The sequence below is a fragment of the Coturnix japonica genome, chromosome 4 (assembly GCF_054131305.1).
Source record: "Coturnix japonica strain WE chromosome 4, WE-NBRP24, whole genome shotgun sequence".
Lineage (NCBI taxonomy): Eukaryota > Metazoa > Chordata > Aves > Galliformes > Phasianidae > Coturnix > Coturnix japonica.
Genome location: NC_140666.1, coordinates 48551597 through 48571836, shown reverse-complemented (window position 1 = coordinate 48571836; position 20240 = coordinate 48551597). Strand labels below are relative to the sequence as shown.

General features: G+C 44.6%; 2 protein-coding genes across 7 annotated transcripts in view; one reads left to right on the top strand and one right to left on the bottom strand.

Annotated features, from left to right (window-relative positions):
- The first annotated feature begins 5437 nt into the window (after window positions 1-5437).
- PAQR3 (progestin and adipoQ receptor family member 3) lies at window positions 5438-13925 on the top strand. Of its 5 annotated transcripts, XR_001554998.3 has the most exons (8): window positions 5438-5734; window positions 5804-5966; window positions 8742-8897; window positions 9528-9725; window positions 10474-10552; window positions 10996-11086; window positions 11432-11580; window positions 12055-13925. XR_001554998.3 is itself a non-coding variant. In XM_015861705.3 (7 exons), exons 1-6 carry the CDS (start codon window positions 5550-5552, stop codon window positions 11572-11574), a joined length of 936 nt encoding a protein of 311 aa, XP_015717191.1. In that variant the 5' UTR covers window positions 5438-5549; the 3' UTR covers window positions 11575-11580; window positions 12055-13925. The 5 variants fall into 5 exon arrangements, 4 of the variants coding, with proteins under 4 accessions (XP_015717191.1, XP_085401278.1, XP_085401276.1 ...); XM_015861705.3 differs by lacking the exon at window positions 10474-10552; XM_085545152.1 differs by lacking the exon at window positions 10474-10552 and having other exon boundaries at window positions 5804-6198.
- Window positions 13926-14540: 615 nt separating this feature from the next.
- The window catches only part of BMP2K (BMP2 inducible kinase), a 51317-nt gene continuing 45617 nt past the window's right edge, over window positions 14541-20240 (bottom strand). For both annotated transcript variants that reach the window (XM_015861701.3, XM_015861702.3), the window contains one exon: window positions 14541-19955. In XM_015861701.3, coding sequence (XP_015717187.2) covers window positions 18526-19955 — 1430 coding nt within the window. In that variant the 3' untranslated portion in view covers window positions 14541-18525. The remainder of the gene's footprint in view (window positions 19956-20240) is intronic.

Here is a 20240-nt window from a genome sequence, read left to right as displayed (position 1 = left end):
ATAAAGGTCAAATAGCTTTACACATACAAATCCTTAACAGAACTGAATGAGAACAAGCCTCCTGTCACATATACAACCCGCTACTACTTCCAGAAGTCATTAGGCAACTGCACAGATTTACAAGTGTTGGAACAAGCACCTAAACCCACTGACACCAAGAAAGCATTTTGAACGTCTGTGCAGCTCAAAAGATGCTTAAACATCATAAAAAATCAAGTCTGTCTCCTCCTTCATGGTCTCACGAGAAGCCAGTGTCGAGTTGGAATAGTTGACCTTCAATGGTCCCTTCCAGCTCAAGCAATTCTATAAAGTACAATTGCATCAAACACAGTTGGAAGACTACCTGACAGAAAAGACAATCTGTCTTGTAACAGTGTCTTAATAACATGGTTTCTCTCTAGGAAAAACTTATATCAAGGCTTTGGGCATGTGAGGTGAGACTGAAGCTTTCATGGCAATGACTCAGTTGTTACTTTACTTGAGTTAGAAACCCACACAGTTGTCCAGTAGTGAAATTACCAGATTGATTAAAGTTCTCAAGTTCTGGAGTTTCATCCTCATCGTAAATAACTCAGCTAAATTCATGACAGATTGAAACAAAACCTCTATAGTCAAAATATTTCATCTGTAAATGCCTTCTGTCATGGCGTAAATTCCAGCTGCGACAAAGCTTTATAGGCAAGTTGGAGTTAGTATGAGCTTTAAACCTGAAAAAAACCCCAACCCACCAAAACCAATACAAAACAAAACCTATGTCTCTAAAATTCAGGACCGCACAGAAAGGAGTTCTTTCCTCACTACCAATCTACCAGCTTAATCCGGAATAAGTTATTGCATTAGGTAACAAACAATCCACGTAATTCAGAAGCTTTCCACACCTCCTTCCTTTCCATAAAAACCTCCCCATTCCCTAAAATAAAGGCATAAATGAATTCCTTTGTTGTCCCTTCACCTTCAGAATCTACACAGGAAAATAAATAGATAGATAGATAGATAGATAGATAGATAGATAGATAGATAGATAGATAAAGAGAAAGAAGCCATTTGTCAATTAATTCCAGTCCTTTAGACCCGGGACTCTATTATGCTGCACAATTGTTCATATGTGCCTGCTTAACATGGATGGAAAAGATGCTGCTACATTGGAGGAGAAAAAGTGGCAGGCTGGGCAGAAGAGGTGCCTTCTTCCATTGTGTGCACAGTGCATTTTTGCTGACTGCAAGCTCTCACATGGCAGGAAAAAGCCCAAATGCCATTCTTGCTCTTGCTATTGGCAGCTGTTCTCTTATCACCAAAGAGAATTTATTGCACCACTGACAGATGCTGAGATTCAGAAGCTGGAACTGAAAGCCAAAGGGATTGAATCAGAAAACAGAAATGCCAAAAAAAAAAAGGGGGGGGGGGGGGGGGGGTTAAAGGAAGAGCCCTACCAAAACAAGTCACTTCACTGCACACATTGCACATGCATCTCTCCACGGGGAGAGGAAAAGAGAACCCGAGCCCCCACGACAGATGTCAGGCGTTCTGTTTCGGGCAGCGCTGGAAGCTGCTCCAGTTCTGTGCCGAGGAGCGTGGTACAGGAAACCACAGAGAACTTCAGTGCTCAAACCATGCAGATAAAGTATAAGGGAGAAAGATGCATCTCCACGGAGGAAGGCCTGGAAAGCAAGCTTTCTCAGTAGGAAGGCTGCTGTAGTTATCGTGTGTAATACGGTACTTGCATTTCCTAATGCAGAGTGTGGATTGGGGTTACCTGAGTATTTATTCTTCCCCTCACTCTTTTGAAGACTTCACAAAGCAGTAAACCTTATTTTCCCATGTGTAGCTACAGCACATACCAACAGGAAATAGTTAATTTGACAGATGCTTTGGCTACTTCCAAGAAAAGATATGGGAGAATATATCTGGTTTAGATAACAAGGGGCTTTAAATAACTTTATCTCCCAGTGTAGCAGTCGGTAAATGCATTCTACCCATGGCCATTTGCAAGCTTTCTTTGCACGTACATTCAGAACTGGAAGTGCTTTATGCACACGGATAAATATATGATCGCTATGGTCATAAACCAGCGCCTATATTTTATTCACACGCTTTGCGCTGAAATGCAGGCTCATACACAGACTTTGGGATGAGACGTACCCCCTCCCACCTCCAGGGAAAACATGAATGTATTTATATATAGGCAAATAAGAAGGCAGCTATGCACTGACACAGCAGTGACAAAGTCTCCAGGCTGCAAGTGTTATGCAAAGGAAGATACACGATACCTTCCGCCAGCGCTCCCGAATGCATTTTCTCAGCTAAGGTCAGACTAATGACAGATCTCATTCGCAGGCACTGAACTGTCAGCTCCGGAGAGCTCAGAGCAAGACGGGCTCTCCCTCGGGAGCGCATTCCAACAGTGGGAACAGCAGCCCCGGGGCACCTCCCACTTGTTTGCTCACAACGATTTAGGAAGAGTCAGATCCCCACGACTCACACTTGGGGGATATCGTGCTGAGTATTTAAGAATGGGATCCAACAGCAAATCACTCACACTTTCTATCCTGTTCTAGTACTGATCTTACACTAATAGGGGTCTGCAGCGTGGTCGAGATGAGAACCCAAGTCACAGTACCGGTTATTTGTTAATTAGGAAGTCAATGAAGAGGCAGCTAATTGAGCTGGCGAGTACAGCAAACGCCGTCCCACCAGGAAAGAACGATGGTCGTCTGATAGCACAGTGCCAGAGTGACACCTGCAGGACAAGTCGCGAATCACCTCGCAGGGCGGTCCCTGAGTTTTCCACTTAGCCCAACTCCCCTGCAATGGACAGGGATACTCTCAGACAGCTGAGGTACTCAGAGCCCCTCCAGTCTGCCCCTCAATGTCTCCAGGAACGAGACGTCCATCACCTCTCTGAGCAACCTTTGCCAGTGCCTCATCACCCTCATCGTAAAGAATTTCTTCCTTACATCCAACCTAAACCTCCTCTTTCGGTTTGAAACCTTTCCCCTTGTCCTGCCACAACAGACCCTTCTTAAAGAGTCTGTCCTCTCCTTTCCTGGTGCCCCCCTTTAGATACTGACAGGCCACTCATGGGTCTCCCCAGAGCTTTTCCACATGGAGGAGGTGCAAAAAGGAGCAAAACATACAAAGATGCTGCTGGTGCTACAGAGCTAATGCTAGTTAATTAATTCAAATAAACTCGCTTGCTTTGCCTGTATTTTCCTTTAAACTAGAAGCTAGACTCAGGCTAAGGGTTTATTTTATCCACCTTAATTGGACATTATCTGGTTATACAGAAGATCATAAAAGAGTTGAACTCAGCAGGGAGCTGTTTGGGTTAACGAGAAACAGCTTAGGTCATTTGTGACTTCCTCAGTCTTCTCTTTACAAGTCCACATGGGTGATCTGAGTTTCAGCAGAGAAGCACGGAACTTCTCATGCATGTTTATTGTTACTCCCAATTAAGCTTATCTGCCAGTAGAAGTAGGGCTACAGCATAGGAATTAGGGCAAGCTTGGTATTTACCCAAGAAGGTCAATTTAGGTCAAAGCTATCTTGCCCAGATGGCTAATTTCAATCTCTTACGCATATAACACAATTGTTCAATAAGCTCAAAATAAATAGTCTAAGTAATTAATTTAAAGCTGCCCTAATTGTTTCTCCATTTTCCATATTAATTGAACCTGTAACATTTCTCCTATCAAAGCTTCAAAGCTTCAACTTAACAGCCAATTAAAGCTACTTTAAAAGAAAAAAAAAAAAAAAGAAAGAAAAAGAAAGTGCTGTCAGCTCCAATTCCTTCTGACTGAACTCTTTGAAGCACTTGGGATCTAACTTAAATTGCACAGGGCTTGGAAACAAAGTCCTTTGTTTTTTCCAGGTATAATGTTCTCCATGAGCTAATGAGCCAATGGACAATTAAAACTAAATCGTGCTTTTAACCTGGTAGCAAGTTTCTAAGCTGCATTTGGCCTGACAAAAGCGAGTTCACTGAGTTCACCACTCGAGTGAACAATGAATCTCCTTTATCAGCAGGAGCTGGGGAGGATGCTGCCTGCTTTCCCTGCTCAGTCCCACATCAGCAGCCGCTTCTCAGCATGGCCAGGGTTCTCTCACCCAAAGTAATGTGGCAGCTACATCCTTATTTCTTTAAATGCACGTGTGTGTATAAATATCATCTCCCTTATTCTCTAGGCATTCGAAAGAGAAGAAGGAGGGGGATACTGTTTAGTAAGAGGATTACCAGTATCTCGAGGTAGTTCTCATTAGCAGGGTCCCACTGGTCTAGTTTAGACATTTCAGCTTCCAAGTGCATATGTTGACCAAAATAGGGCGCTTCCCTATTTTTAGCATAGCTGATATAGGTCAGATGGAAATGGAACAGTTCTTCCAGCACAGAACAGAAACATCTAGTGCTGGATGAGTTACTTCCCTTCCAACCAAGCTGAAAATAACTCCTTTGTGCTTTCCTAAGATTTTGTTTCCAGGAAACTGCATTTGGATTCTCTGTCCCTCTGTGACCCCATCACATGCGATACTCACCAAGTACATCCCAAGTGCTGGTCAGCCCAGCTCCTAGCACTGTACCCTGCAAGGTGTTGTATTACACCAGACTTCCCTGGTACCCAGTGTGACTCTGAAGGGATATCCTGTGCTCCATCCTGCACATAGCTATCTGTACTATCTTGGTTGCTCTCCTCCAGCCAAAGCTATGCCTAGGGATCTTCTTTCAGAATGTAATTTCTCTGGGTGTTTATATATAAAATATATATATATAATTTATGGTTTTTAGTTTAACTAACAGCAAGCTAGAGAAAAACCCAAAAGAGAGAAGCCACGTGGAAAGGAAGACAAGCTAAAGAGGAATGAGCTTATTAATTTGTGTGCCAAAACAGTGTGACGTGAAGGTTGAGAGGTTACGTATCCCAGCAGTTGTATTGCTACTTGTAGGATGGAGCACCTGGTCCTTATCATCACTCTCAGCTTTCAAATGCCCATCATCCTCCATCTTCGACTTACCGCAGGGATCTCTGCCATGGGAAACATTCCATTCCCACCATAAAATCCTGCTGAGGCGCTTCCATGTTTTGTTTAAAGGAGATGGGAGACATTCGTAGACTACAGAGGGGAGGAGTAGGAGATGAGCAGGGATCCCCAATGAGGGCTCTTGTCTTCAACCTCAGACACAGAGCCAGGTGTGCACAGCGGGATCCAGCTGATGCTGTGTGATGAACTAACCACAGTTCTCTATTGCACGGAGGAGCACTCGGTGCTTTAAAACGTTGTACTGCCTGTTTCTGGCCCGTTTTCGCACACAGCTTTGCCACGACGGCTGAGCATAGAACGAAGCTCTATGTGCATGGCGGCCTTCTGCCCGGCAGGCGGCAGCACGGCTCAGGGCAGCGCTCTCCTCCCGGCTCTGACATCATCTCCCGGCGCCATCCGCCCCGTCGCAAAGCGCCGCAACGTGCGGGGCTCCAGCCGAGCCGGCCCGGCCGTGCTTAGCGCGGGGCCCGGAGCTGACGGGTCGTGGGGCCGCGGGTCGATGCGGGGCGGGCAGGATGCAGCAGAAGCTGCTGCGCAGCGCGCACTACATCGAACTGGGCAGCTACCAGTACTGGCCCGTGCTGCTGCCGCGCGGCATCCGCCTGTACACCTACGAGCAGATCCCCGTCTTCTTAAGGGACAACCCCTACATCACCGACGGCTACCGGGCATACCTGCCCTCCCGACTCTGCCTTCGCAGGTACGGCCGTCTCCCGGGGCCGGGTTGGGGCCTCGGAGCCCCGCTCAGCCCCGCCGTGTCTCCCCGCAGCCTCTTCATCCTCTCCAACGAGAGCGTCAACATCTGGAGCCACCTGCTGGGTTTCCTGCTCTTCTTCACGCTGGGTATCCGCGATCTGACCGTCGTGCTGCCCGCAGCCCGAGCCGCCCGCGAGGACTTCGTCATCTGCGCCGTCTGCCTCTTCTGCTTCCAGGTGGGGAAGCAGAACCATTCCACCGTGCCGAATGGGCTCAAGGCCGAACTGATTGTAACCCGTTTCTTGTAAGAACAAAGCGTGGCTGGCCTAGGAGAGGCTGCAGGATGCCAGCTGGGCAGGCTGAGGCTGTGTTCTGGTTTCTGCTGGGCATTGTGGTTAGCTCTGTGCCCACAGATGGCGTTGGTTTGATCAACAACTCGAGCACGAAAACCAGCTGTGGACTGATGGGGTGAGGCCAACTGCATGAGATTTAACAAGATGAGGTGCTGGGATAGTTCTGTCTGAGAACTGAGTCCCGGCTGCCCACGATTTGCCTGGCTGCTCACGGTTTCTGGCTGCCCACGGTTTGGATGGGTGTACACTCTGCTGGGTGAAGCACTGGCTGGATGGCTGGGCCCAAAGAGTTGTGGTCAATGGAGCTGAATTAGTGGCCAGTCACAAGTGGTGTCCCCCAGGGGTTGGTACTGGGGCTGCTTCTCTGTAACATCTTTATTAATGATCTTGATGGGGGAATTGAGTGCACCCTCAGTAAGTTTGCAGATGACACCAAGCTGGGAGGGAGTGTTGATCTGCCTGAGGGCAGAAGGGCACTACAGAGGGACCTGGATAGATTGGATCAATGGGCCAAGGCAAACTGTCTGAGTTTTAGTAGGGCCAAGTGTCAGGTCCTGTATTTTGATCACAAGAAACCCAGGAAACCCTGCAGGCTTGGGGAGGAGTGGATGGAAAGCTGCCTGATGGGAAGGGACCTTGGTGTGCTGATGGACAGTCAGCTGAATATGAGCCAGCAGTGTGCCCAGGCAGCCAAGAAGGCCAATGGCATCCTGGCTTGTATCAGGAATGGTGTGGTGAGCAGGACTAGGGAAGTCGTCCTGCCCCTGTACTCGGCATTGGTGAGGCCTCACCTCGAGTACTGTGTTCAGTTTTGGGCACCTCAGTACAAAAAAGACATGGAGGTACTGGAGCGGGTCCAGAGAAAGGCAACAAGGCTTGTGAAGGGCTTGAAGAATAAGCCCTATGAGGAGACTGAAGGAACTGGGGCTGTTTAAGTCTGGGGAAAAGAAGGCTGAGGGGAGACCTTATTGCTCTCTTCCAGTATCTGAAAAGTGCTTACAGCGATAGCGGGGCCAACCTCACTGGTGGCAGGTGACAGGATGAAGGGAAATGGCCTCAAGTTGTGCCAGAGTAAGTTTAGGTTGAATATCAGGAAAAACTTCTTTACAGAAAGCACTGGAATAGGTCCCCCAGGGAGGCAGTTGAGTCACCATCCCTGGATGTGTTTAAAAACTGTTTGGATATAGTGCTCAGGGACATGATTTAATGGAGGGTTGTTAGTTAGGGTAGTATGTGTAGGTTGTGGTTAGACTTGATGATCTTTGAGATCTTCTCCACCCTGAGCTGTTCTGTGATTATGTGAGAACAGGAGGCTCAGGGGAGACCTCACTGCTCTCTGTAACTGCCTGGAAGGAGGTTGTAATGAGGTGTTCAGCCTCTTCTCCTACATAACAGCAATAGCACAGGAGGTAATGGCCTCAAGTTGCAGCCAGGGAGGTTCAGGTTGGATACTGGGAAACATTACTTCTCAGAAAGAGTGGTGAGGCATTGGCACAGGCTGCCCAGGGAGGCGGAGGGCTCACTGTTCCTGGAGGTGTTCAAGATACATGTAACTGTGATACTGAGAAATGTGTGTTTGTGGTATGGTGGGGAGGAGCCAAAGTCTGAACTAGATGATCCTGGAGGTCTTTTCCAACCTTAATGATTCTTTGATGTTGTTATGCAGCTGGACTTGGGGTTCTTGTGCATTTTGCCTGAGATGAACAAGTTTGCATGTTTCAAATTGAACCTGCCCTCAGCAGCAGTGACAGTACTGCATGTGTGCCACTGTCAACTGAAGCTCTTTTACATTATGCTATCCCTAAAATGTCATCGTGGTTCAGATGACTAAAGAATACTGTTCCTATTCCCAGAGTGTAGAAGACCATTGTGTAGCCAGAAGTGGAGAGAACTCCCTTGCTGGCTGGTGCAACACTGCTATTGGGCCCTTTATTATGCCTGGTGAAGGTTGAAGGCAAATGCAAAAATACCAGGTTGGATATTAGGAAAAAGTTCTTCACCAGGGGGTGGTCGAGCACTGGAAGTAGCCATGGCCTTAAGCTGTCAGAGTTCGAGAAGCATCTGAACAATATTCTCAGATATGGGGTTTGGACTTAGGGTGGTTCTGTGTGGGCCCTGGGGTTGGACTTGATGATCCTTAAGGATCCCCTTCAACTCCAGATATTCTATGATTCTGTTTCTCAAGAGGAAAAAAAAATAGATGCCAGCCAAGAAGCCAAATCAGTGTACTGCATGTCAGAGGTTAATCACTTCTGTGTTCCCTCAGCAAAGCTACAGAGCGCTGGTACTCAAGGTGGATTTGGTCTTTGGATTCTGCTTGTTGTAGCTGGACCATACTGAATTCATTTTGGTCATACTTGGGCAGGTGGGTCCCTGCTCCTGTGTGCACTGGCACTGCTTTTGGCCTCATGCTCTAGGCTTCAGTACCATCATTTCCTTAGCTGTAGCCTGTGGTTATCAGGTATCACAAAGTTTTCTGTTTCATCTGCAAAAGAGGTTATGCTAGTGCAGAAATCATAAATGTCTACACCAAGTTGTTCTGTAAAACATGTTACAGGTTACTTTTGGACTCTTAAGCTTCAGAGTTGAAGCTTAATCCCTATTAATCCCCATCTGTTGCCAAGAAATTAATGTGTCCTTGTTTTGATATTTGTGTAGGTCTGTATGCTTTGCTCAGTAGGATATCATCTCTTCTGTTGTCATCGTTCAGAGAAGACCAGCCGACGATGGATGGCGTTAGATTACGCGGGCATTTCCATTGGTATCCTAGGCTGCTACGTATCAGGCGTGTTTTATGCATTTTATTGTAGTAAAGTAAGTCTGAGTCACTTGTTCCTGTGGTCCCATCACCATGGTTTCCACGTGTTGGGAAGGGGCTCTGTCATGTGGTGTCCAGGTGGCACATTCATTGGGGACAGTGATAGGAGCAGGTTCTGACACGTGCAAAACTTTGCTTGTAGAAGTAACAGATTAATTTAAGAGATTCCTTTTAAGCTGTCAATTGCACAAGTCTCAAGGCAATATTTAAATGATTATGAAGTCTGTGTAACCTTTATAGGTCCTGCTTTTGTCAAATGCATGAGGCCCATGATAGGATGTTCCTCCATCACAACATTTATATGGGACAGAAACAAGCTTATTTTGCTTTGGAGTTCAAAACTACCTCTACTTTTGTAACTTCCCTGCTCCTCATACAAGAAAGTAGTGACCTGGTAGTTAAAGTTGTCCTCTTAGGCAGACTTACATTTAGGTGAAGTGTGTGAAATGAGAGCATCTTCCCCCTCCCTGGGTTCTTAAGAACACAATGATTCAAGCGCTGTCATTTGTGGTCACAGAAGTGACGAGAACACTGATAAATGATTGCGTTTAGTAACACAGACTTTCTATCCAGTTTACCTCAGATGAGCAAACATACAAACTTGATTTTGTTTCTTTTTTCCTCAGTACTGGCGTCAGGTGTACTTAATCACTGTGCTGGCAATGATCTTGGCAGTGTTTTTTGTTCAGATTCATCCCAATTACCTCACGCAGCAGTGGCGCAGGCTGCGCTCCATCATCTTTTGCTCAGTGTCTGGGTACGGCATTATTCCTACTATCCACTGGGTTTCGCTCAACGGCGGCATCGGTGCAGCTATTGTACAGGTAAAAGAAAATAATACGGAAATAAGATTTACTTTTGCCTTGCACTTACCATCTTCCCTCAGTCTCATTTTGTAAATGAGGGAGAAGTAGAGCTAGTGAAGATTTCTTAAAGCACAGAATTCCCTTACAGCCCAAATGCTCACATATGTGGAAAGCCAATCAACAGGTTGAGCAGATGAAATCTGTTTCAGTGATTTAAAGCTGCACTGTGAGAAGACCCACCTGGATGCAAACACAAGCACAGCAGCGTGCTTGCCTGAGGGGCAGAGCAGTCTGTGCAGGTTGGATACACCCTCGCACACCCCAGGGCCAGGAGCAGGAGCAGAGAGCTGAGTCAGCAGGAGAGTGGGAAGCAGTCAGTCAGGATGCACAGGTTGCAGAGGTGAGGTGAACCAGGAGACATGGGTGGGAAGCTCTTCCTCTTCTGTACCCTGGGTTGGTGGCAACATTGGCATTTGCCTACACAGCCTTCTGTCTCTCATGCATAACTTGTTTAATATCACTTTTTAAGTTACCAAACTCATTTCCCTTTCTTGCTTTACCACTATGGTAAAGGTTTCTCGGCTCTGAAAAACAGTAAGTACAGCGCTGTTAAAGAAGGCAAATGTGCCCCAAGGTTTAAAATGTTCCCCCAGGAATCACAGCCATTAGCCAGGGCTGTAATGGCGCTGAGAAAACCTTGGCTTTCATAGCAAGCACTGCCTGTGAAAGTTCTTAAGATTGGCACTTCAGGAGGACTGTCTTCTAGGATGCTGATTTAGCCTGGTCCAGAGCTACTGCTGAATCTGGAAGAGCAGCATTGATAATAAATACAGTCTTCAGACAAGGTACTGAAACGCTCACTTTGTAAAAGTCAAATAGGCAAGCAAACATTGCTACCCCTGCCCTTTCCAATTAGTTTGTCCTATGGTATGGTAGATAGAATGGTAGATGTGGTACTCATTTTGCTCTGCTTCCAGCAATAAAACACTCTGTTACTGAAAACAAAAGCCAAAACCAGTCACGTTGAGTGGGTTGCTTTCCTGCAGCTACTTTGGTTATTTACAGTCTGGTCTGTAGTATTCCTGTGGCCTTCCATTCAGATTTCTTCCAAGCTTTGGCATTTGTTTCACAATGGGACTCTGTTCTATTCAATAGATAATGTGAGCAGCAAAATAGTATTCCATTTTGTCAAACCTTTTGGGTTATTTTTAAAATGTATTTTGAAATTAGTATTTTAAAACATTTTGTACCTTATAGCAGAGTAAGAAAACTTCCCTTTCTTTTGCAGGAGTTTGCTCCACGTGTGGTTGTCATGTATTTCATTGCTGCTGTAGCATTTCTCTTCTATATTTCCAAGGTTCCAGAAAGATACTTTCCAGGTATGAAATTCTGTTGTGGGTGTTTGTTCTGCAGTTGAGCTTCTTGCAGTGTCAGTCTTCGCTATGAGCCCTGAGTTTATGATGAGAATACAGTTGACGATGTTCTAGTTAACGTGTTGTTAAATAGAGTGGAACTATGTGCATCGGCACCAAAAGAAGTTAAAACTTTGTGTGCACTTTGGTCAAAAGAAATCAGATGAGTTTTGTTGTTCTTCATTAAAGAGCTTCACTGTCTCCAAGCCAGCTGAATGTGTGACTGAGCCTGGGAAGAGACTGCTCGCAACTTGCTTTGCATGACTTAATAATACAAATGTAACAGCTGTTTCCCCTTTTCGTTCCCCGCAGGACAGCTCAACTACCTCGGTTCTAGTCACCAAATATGGCACATCCTCGCAGTAGTGATGTTGTACTGGTGGCACCAGTCTGCAGTGTACATCATGCAGTACCGACACAGCAAGCCCTGTCCTGAGCATAGCGTGGACTTGTGAGTGAAGGTATATATAGCCTTTGTGCTTGTGGGAACATGAGCTTTTAACAAGTAGAAAGTTAAGTAATCTTGTTTTTAACATGTCACAAGGTTCCATTAGGTGCTTTAATGTAATTAGCTCCTGTGGAGAAAATGCTTACTAGAGTAATGTTTCCTTGTGAATAAGCAAGCAGCTGCTTTGATAGCAGGCAGGCTGCTGCTTCCGTGTTGTGGGAGGCTGTGGGAGGCTGCATCGCCCCTCAAGCACAGTTGTAGAGCAGGCTGAAGAGATCTCTGCCAGGTTCATAACAGCTGTGTCTGACAACAGTTGCAAGCACTTATCAACTTTTGTTTATATGAAGACTTTTCTTAAGGTTTTTGTTGTTTGGTTTTGTTGGCTTTTTTTAGCCTACTATGCGTTGGATTTTGGACATTTAAGTAAGAGTTGATTATTTCCTATGTACAATAAGTGACAATTTTATTTTCCTCAACTGTCTTTCAGAGGCATTGCAATGAAACTTCTGACTATGGGAGTCTGAACCTTACACATATGCAGAACTACGAAGATAAGCACTGAGGCAGTTCCTTTCCAACTTCTGGACTGTTACCCTACTCACTGGGATGGTACATTAATAGGAACGCTGGAGGAAAGAACAGCATTGCCTGGATCTCAGTACAGTATCTGAACACTTCTTGAACACCTCCAGGGTTGGTGACTCCACCACCTCCCTGGGCAGCCCATTCTACCACCTTGTCAGAGAAGTATTTCCTAACATTCAGCCTGAACCTCCCCTGGCACAGCTTGAGACCATTTTCTCTGAGATTTGAGATTCATTTCCTTCTCATGTTTTCCTGTTCTGCAATCAAGTACAAAGCAGGGCTTCCTTAGAGTGGGACAGCAAAAAGGTGGTCTGTAAAACTAAGCACTTGGAGCGCTGCATTATTTATTTTCCTGCTTGGTAAATATGAACAGCAGAATTGGATACCATTGCTATGCTAGCAGGCCTGTATGCCATGCCTTCAGGTTTTGTTTTAGCACAGAACAAGAAAAACACACTCCCAATAGCGTGCTGTTAGAACCGTGAATTAACTGAGTGGCTGGTCTTGGATCTAAACTGCACTGGTACAGCACGCTGCATCCTTCAGAATCATCATCTCAGTGATGTGCATACACTTCAACATCAGGACTATAATGTGTAACATCAACTTCAGTGGAGTATTATACTTTTCTACTTGTTTCTCTTTTTTTCTGGGAGATGGATGTTATCTATTGTACCTATCTTGATTTCAAATCTTGTTTCCTCAAGTACAGGTGGTGCCATTACTTCAGCAAATCTCTCTGCAGCACTTTGGTGCTTCTGAGTAGTCTTACACTTGCCGTTACCCTGCAATTAGTAGAGATGCAAAGGATTATTTTTTTCTAGGTTACATGTTCTTTTAGCAGGTGTTAAATAACAAGCTCAGAGTAGTAAGAAAGCTGTGAATTCAAGTCACTGAAACTTTGGCCTTTTAATACGACTTATGCTGTACTTCCAACACTTCATTAGTCAAAGTGATTTATTGCCATATACTTTCTGCAGTAAAAGGACAGCCTTGGGTTTTTACAGTCTGCAGTTAAACAACGTATTGTTAACACTAAGGAGACATGAGCTATGCAGGTTGTTAAGATACCTGGTGCTCAGCATGAAGCTCAGTGAGTGCCAGCCTGGAGGCTGGCAGGGTGCTGTTCAGTCCCACCAGAGCTGCCTCTGTCCTGGGCAAAACATTCCCAGCTCCCTCAGCCTTCTACACAGGGAACGTGCCAAGGAGATGTGGCCAAGGGAATAGCGATAGACATTTACTGACAAGTATTTACCTCATAGCAGGGATGGAGGAGGCAGGACCCTTCCTCTTCTACTGGTACGTTGGAGAGCAATGCTGTCAGTGAAGCTCAGTGAGGATTTGGTTTTTTTTTCTTCCCAGACCCAGAAACAGTTACTAGAAACAACTAAATGCACTTGAAATTCAAATCTCTGTCTTCTGAGCCTTCCATTATGAACACTGATTTTTTTTTTTCCTTTTTAAACTTGACAGCAGAGTAAGTTTAAAGTGCACGACTGACTACTGTTGAAGCCTGACAAGGACCCTGCCATTGTTAAAGCCTGTTTTCAGTGTTAGGTGAACAATAACATTGGAAGAATCTGTGACTGTGTACTGAAAACAAACTCATCTGGCAGTTTGCTAATATTTGTTTTCCTAACCAACTACTGTAGCAGTTTGCACTGATGAGAAAAGATGGTGAAGTTGTACATTTTTATTACCCTGAATTTATCAAAGTGCATGATGGCCTTTTCTGTAAATACCAAACCTGTAAATAAATTTTGGTTCATTGGATGTTTGTCACATTTTTTAATAGAGTACTCTTAGATGACACGTGAATTGCTGCACACAACGTCTGAAATGGCTGACAGGCAGAAGACAGAACAACCAGGAATGAGCTGCAGTTTAGTACTCGTGTTCTGCAGCTCCTAATCTTTCTACAGTGTTGGTTTTCTTCAGCTTAGGTAAGAGTAAAACCAGTAGAAGCAGTCACCAAAAAACTGCTCTGGCTAACAGCTGGAAGAACGGGTCAAATCAAGTGGAAAAATATGTCTGTAAGTGCAGGACTAAACCTAGAGTAGGCAGTGACAGTCAAAATTCTGGCCCATAAAGAGGGATGAAGCTTCAGTTAGCACAGATGAAGCTGAGCGCATCCTGAACTGCATCCACTGTTGGTTTTGAAAGCAGGAAGGCTTTAAAGGAGTAATACTGAACCTAAGGCCATGCCTTTATATTATCAACAATTTGAACCAAGATGGCAGTAGTGGGCTGCTAATACAACCATCATTAAAAAACACCAACAGGGACCTACAGCCACAAAAAGCAACCAGCAACAAGCACTGCTTGTAGGGTAACTTTCAGCCTAAGCAAGAGTACTTAATAATGCCATGTTTAAAGAGATCTGCAAAGTCACTGTTATCACATTTGTTTATTTAACAACTGCAGTATTTATGACATACATCAGTTTCACACACACAAAGTTAAAGATCTCTGTTTAGTGGTACACCAAAAAAGAAAAAAAAAAAAAAGCTTTAGAAACTTGAAATCTAACAAGAAATGGAAGTGTAGTTCAGGAAAGTGCACTTAAAAGCTGAATGCCAGCAATTTTAAAGTAGATTTTTACGCTCTTTAATATTAGGTGACGCCTTAAGTCACAAACTCAGCCATACACACCACCTCCTCAATTTGCCTTTGAAAAGAAGCGCTGTAGAAAAGTAACTGCCACCCCTTGCGCTTTTTTCTCTTGCAGGTTTCCCTTATTCACTCTTCCTAGTTCTATCAGAATGATTGTGGCTGCAATGTTACTAAAGAACACAGTGCGATGTGTGCGAGCATGTGTATATTTTATATATATTTCTTATATATAAAAATACACTATATAGTATATAAAAAAAACCCTCCAGATAAACTCTTATTCTCACAGTAGCAAATATACCAACTTATTTTCACAGTACTTATTTTTATTAACTGGGACAAACCGGAACAATTCAAAATGATTTCCTTGAAAGTTGGTTTTTGCAGGACCCACGTGACACAAGTCAGCAAAAGCAATTCCGCACATCTCACGGCTATTGAGAGTCTGCAGAGAAACTCACCATCTTCTCTTTCTTTCAGTATAACCACAAAGGGCTTCCTTGTACCTCTGACAGAAACTGTCCAAAGCAGCTGATTTGGACAGGTCTATGGTTCACTCATTCAGCACACTGAAAGAACTGTTAACAATCAGCTGCTGTTTTCCTGGTGGAAGGGAAGTGTGAATTCCTTACCTTGGGATCATCATTTTCACAGACACAGGTACAAGTCTAAGTGCACGTGGTCTTACCAGTATTTCAGGTAAGGTCACAATACACTCCATGAATAACAAAGCACACAGGTAGATATGTATACATGCTGAATAAAGGCAAAAGGATGGCATGTTCCCCAGCAGTACCACGCTTTGCCTCTGTTGAACCATAGCTGAAGCTTAAACCCAGGCTGCACACCAAATAGACCACATAAAGTCAATGCAGTGAGTGATACTCATCTCAGTCACGAGAAAAAAAAATCGTTTTAACTCAAGAAACATAAAAACTGCATGTATACAAAAAAAGCTGTTCCATAAATATGGAACAAAGATCAAGGCTTATTAAGGCCACAAGAAAGCAAGTATCATTGGCTGTAACTCAGAGGCAGCCAGAGGCACAATGCCAGTTTCAGAGTAAATTGGGTTTATGGTTTGCTTTTATATCCCTTATCAGTTACTGTATGCAATCTAACTTCAGCTTTCCTGTGCTGTAATAAAACCATGTGTGAGCCCTCCGTCAAAAAAATAAAGTAGCAAAAGAAATCCACCACACAAAGAAATTCTGCTGCCCTCTTCAGCCTGAAGCCTCAACATCATCAGATAAATGTGACTCTTTCTTCTTGTGATTTACCTTAATTGAGGCCCACACTAAGCATCTAATGGCCCATGCCAACTCTCAAGCTGTTCTTCGAGCAAGGAAAGCAGTAACTGCATGGCATCAATGAGGACTGGCCGTATTTAAGACTGCGGGTCAGTTGCTTGTTGCTTTATTTGTGTTTCATTTCCACCCATCTGCCCCATTTTTCATAATATTCTGTTCCAACAGCTGTCTTTAGGAAGAGAAAGTGACAGTTCAGAAGGAAACCGCAGAAAGGCAGCAAATAAGCACGCGCATAGGAACAAAATCATGGTTAACCTGAGTATCAGAAAATGCTACAGACTCGGCGTGCGCTTCTTACAGCCTTTGGCACAAAAAAAAAATAACAACTGGTGAGAACAGTAGTAATAAAGCCTAAGAAACTCCTGTGCAAAATAGAGTTGAAACGCTTCTACTCACATACTCCTAAAAGCTTAACTTCTAAGCCTGAAAAAGTCATTCTTAAACAAGCAGAGCTGTAAATTCTCTTCCACCTTGTCAGAGGGGAAAAAAAAAAAAACAAAAAACAAAAAAGGGAAAGATAATCAAAATGTACAGATACGTATGAATGAGATTCCAAATCCAGGACCGGTGGAAACAAACTTACTGTATATGTGAGGCAGCATTTTAGCAAAGCCAGCTCTCAAAGGAGAAAAGGAATTAGTCTTTAAACATGCTGTTTTCAACAAATACTTCATGGGATCCACCCTCCTACCCTCACCAATCTCAAAACAACTCAACAAACAGCAGTAGAATTTGGGAAAAAAAGAAACAAAAAAGCACAGCCCTCAATATTTCACTTCATAGCCTGTGAAGGGAGGAGATGAAGGCAGGAGGAATCAGCCATGAATTATTACGGTCTCCTTTTATAAACATGGAATGCTCTTCAACATTCAGTGGAGCAGGGCATAAAGCTAAGACAAGCAGAGGAGCTGCCTCCTTCCACTTCCTTAGGATTGCCATAGAAACAAGGCAAAGTGGACCATTCTGATGTACACTCACTCTGCAGCCAGTGTACATGGCTTGGCACGAGTCATGAGGCAGTGGAGTTACAAAGCACGTGGTGTCACCATTGACACGTGGTAACCGCATCTGTCCAATGAGCCGGTTCGCGTTGCCTTCCCACACTACTGGCACTGCAAGCTCCAAGCTTTTAGCCATGTCTTGTGCACCTGATGTCTCAGAGGTATTGTGTGGCAGGACAGCAATCCTGCTGGTAAGGCATTGCGGTGTGAGATGCAGCTTACGGCTACAGCAGCGAACAGCATTGTGCAGGCTACTTGCTGCTACTGCTTCTGAAACAAAGCCGGGTCCAGAGAAGTTTCTTCAAAGCTCAGTGCATTTAGCAAAACTTTCTTAAAAAACACACATACGTACAATAACAGGTTCATCGGAAGTTGAAAACGTCGGGTTACAGTCATTTCACAAAATTGTTTTATAAAACAACATGAGTTTTTGACACAACACGTGTTTTCTTTGTGATAGAAATCCAAGAGGAAAAGATAATGCATTTTCAGACACGAACCCCAAATTGTAAGCAGATAAAACCAATGGTGTGTTTCAGACAACTGTACAAGTCACCTGAAATGCTCCACCCGCACCAGACTTCCCTCTCACATAAACCAGCCTTTCCTCCAATGTGCTGAGTAGTCTTCAAAGTGCTGCAAACACTGGCTGCATCCCTGCTGGTTTACTCCTCTACATTCAGATTCCATTTCACAAACGGTTATATCCTCTGCATTCTTTAGTTTTAACTCTCGACTTCCAGTTTGCTATTTTACATTAATGGCACTTACTGTAAAAAATAAAATTGAACGTTTAGGCACACACACACAAAAATAATCTGCCTTTCAGCTCTGCAGCTGCATAGATGTCTACCAGGTATAAAGCTACAGCCGTGCTCTGAAATTCTAGGCCACAGCTCCTTGATGACCTGGCTTCATTATTTTATGATTAACAAAGGTAGTTTTCATCTAGGAAGTGAAGACGACTATTCCCAGCATATAAGTCTGGATATTAGTATGTTTAGGTTCTTAGGTCTAGTGCAACTGAGACAAAGAAGAACCACAGTCCCTTCAGCCTACTTGTAAGTTTGGAAAACTTTTTCATGTGATCTCTGCCTGTTCCCCTTCCCTCTATTTCAGCACATATACCAAGTACTGAAAAAGTGATGCAAAAGTGCAAGATGACAACATGTTCCAGGTCCAAAAGTCAGTGACAGACACCAATTCATGTCCTGTTTCTCTTCATGTTCTGGGAGCCATCTTTCTTAACAAAAGTTTCCAATTTTTCTTAAAAGAAAATTAAAAACTCCTATCTTCCTGCATTTCATTGTGCAAGCTGGCCATGCCTTCTTGAATAAACTTGAATAAACTGTACAGCCCAGCTCCCCATCAACCAGATAAATTACTCTGCTAATTGAACTCACTACTAAGCAACACAGAGAGGTGGAAGGAGGAACCCACCGGAAGCATTTACTGTTTGGAAGGAAACGGAGCTGCTCCAAAGGGATCCAACTCTAGTGCCTGTTGCTGCTGGCTCTGTGCACTCTGCACAACCAGTTCTGTGAACGGGACCGCACCAAAATCATCTGTTTTCAGCCCATCACCTGCATGCACTGGTCCATGCAAGGAGCTCTGCCGAGGTCTGCTAGCCACTACCACTGCACCATGATCCCCACGGCTGTCACCAAACCCCTGATGCTGAGGATGCCGCATCAATTCTGGCGGGTGGAAGGGTTTGGCTCCAAAGGGATCCAGCAGACTCTCATCTGTCTGCAAAGGGTTGGTTCGGTCTTTGCTATCTGTCAGTGAAACACTGATGTTCTCTTTGGAATCAGAGATGGTCAGGAACTCGTTGCTGCTCTGCGAATCCCTGCGGCCTGCTTTCTTGTGCCTGCGGGCTCTCTCGGGAGTGCGGTAGTTGGGTTTCAAAGTCTTCTTTGTGGTTGTTGGGGTGCCATGGTGACGCTTCCCATTATTCTTTGGGACCTCCTGCTTCATGCGCCTCTGGCGGGATGAAAGCTTCTGCAGGTTGCGCTGCTGCTTCACCTTCTGCTGCTGCTGACTCCCTGTGATCTCTTCAAAAGGCACCAGCCCAAACAGGTCCTCTTTACTCCCACTCACCTTGGGGAGAAGAGAGGGCTGAAATGGGGTGCAGCCAAAAATATCAACACTCCGTGGCGAGGTGGGCGAAAGCTGTGTCTTGGTTCCTACCATCTGGTTGTCTTGCTGAGACACCTTTTTGCTGAATGGAGCTTTGGTGAAAACATCGAAGTCATCTTGCTCTTGGCTCAGGCTGGGAAATGCAGTCTGTGAAGAGCCATCTTGGTCACCCTTCTCTCTTGCCTGAGGCTGAAGAGAAAAGAAGGGCACTGCCCCAAACACATCAAATTCTTGGCCATGGCTCACTTTGACAACAGTAGTTGGCACTTCAGGTGTTTGCATTAAGCTGGGTTCTTTAACTTCACCACTGCCCATAACATTTCTGAATCTACTGCTTGGGAGCCCTTCCATAAATTTTTGTTTGGTACGGTCAGATTCAGAATCAGAACTTTGCTTCTCTTCCTCCTCTTCTTCCAACTCTTCCTCAGAGTCCATGAGCAGAGGGCGGTGGCCTAAATTCTCTGGTTCTGTATCATTGTCATCATTGAAGTCTCCATTCTCACCTTGCAAGACCTCCTCATCCTCTTGTTCTTCTTCCTCCTCACTACTCTTAGGAGAGGGAGGATCTGATTCAAAATCACTCTCTGACTCATCACCACCTTTTGTTACTTGTCCCTCTGCAGTTTTCCTTCCTGGTCGGGGATCTTTAAAAGCATGACTCAGTCTTCCAGCTTTGGTTGGGGTCCCTAAGTTGTTTACTCGACTGCTAGCTGAGTTCTCCACTTGTTTTCCAGGGGAATCTGCAAGTCCAAAGAAAAAAGAAAAGAAAAACAATTTTAATGCACTCCTAAAATCAATACTTACAATAGCCATACATAAAAGGAATCAAAACAAACGTATATGCCAAAAATACAGAGGGAAAAGAATTAAAAACCAGATCTAAGTTTTCAAATGTTAACAAAAGGGACCAGTAGTCAGAACTTCTAGCTTAACTCTGCAAGCACAGAACCTTTCCAAATCCAATCCCAATACATGCATCAGCCAGCCACTCCTCTCCAGGGAAAGATAAGCTGCCTTCCGAATTG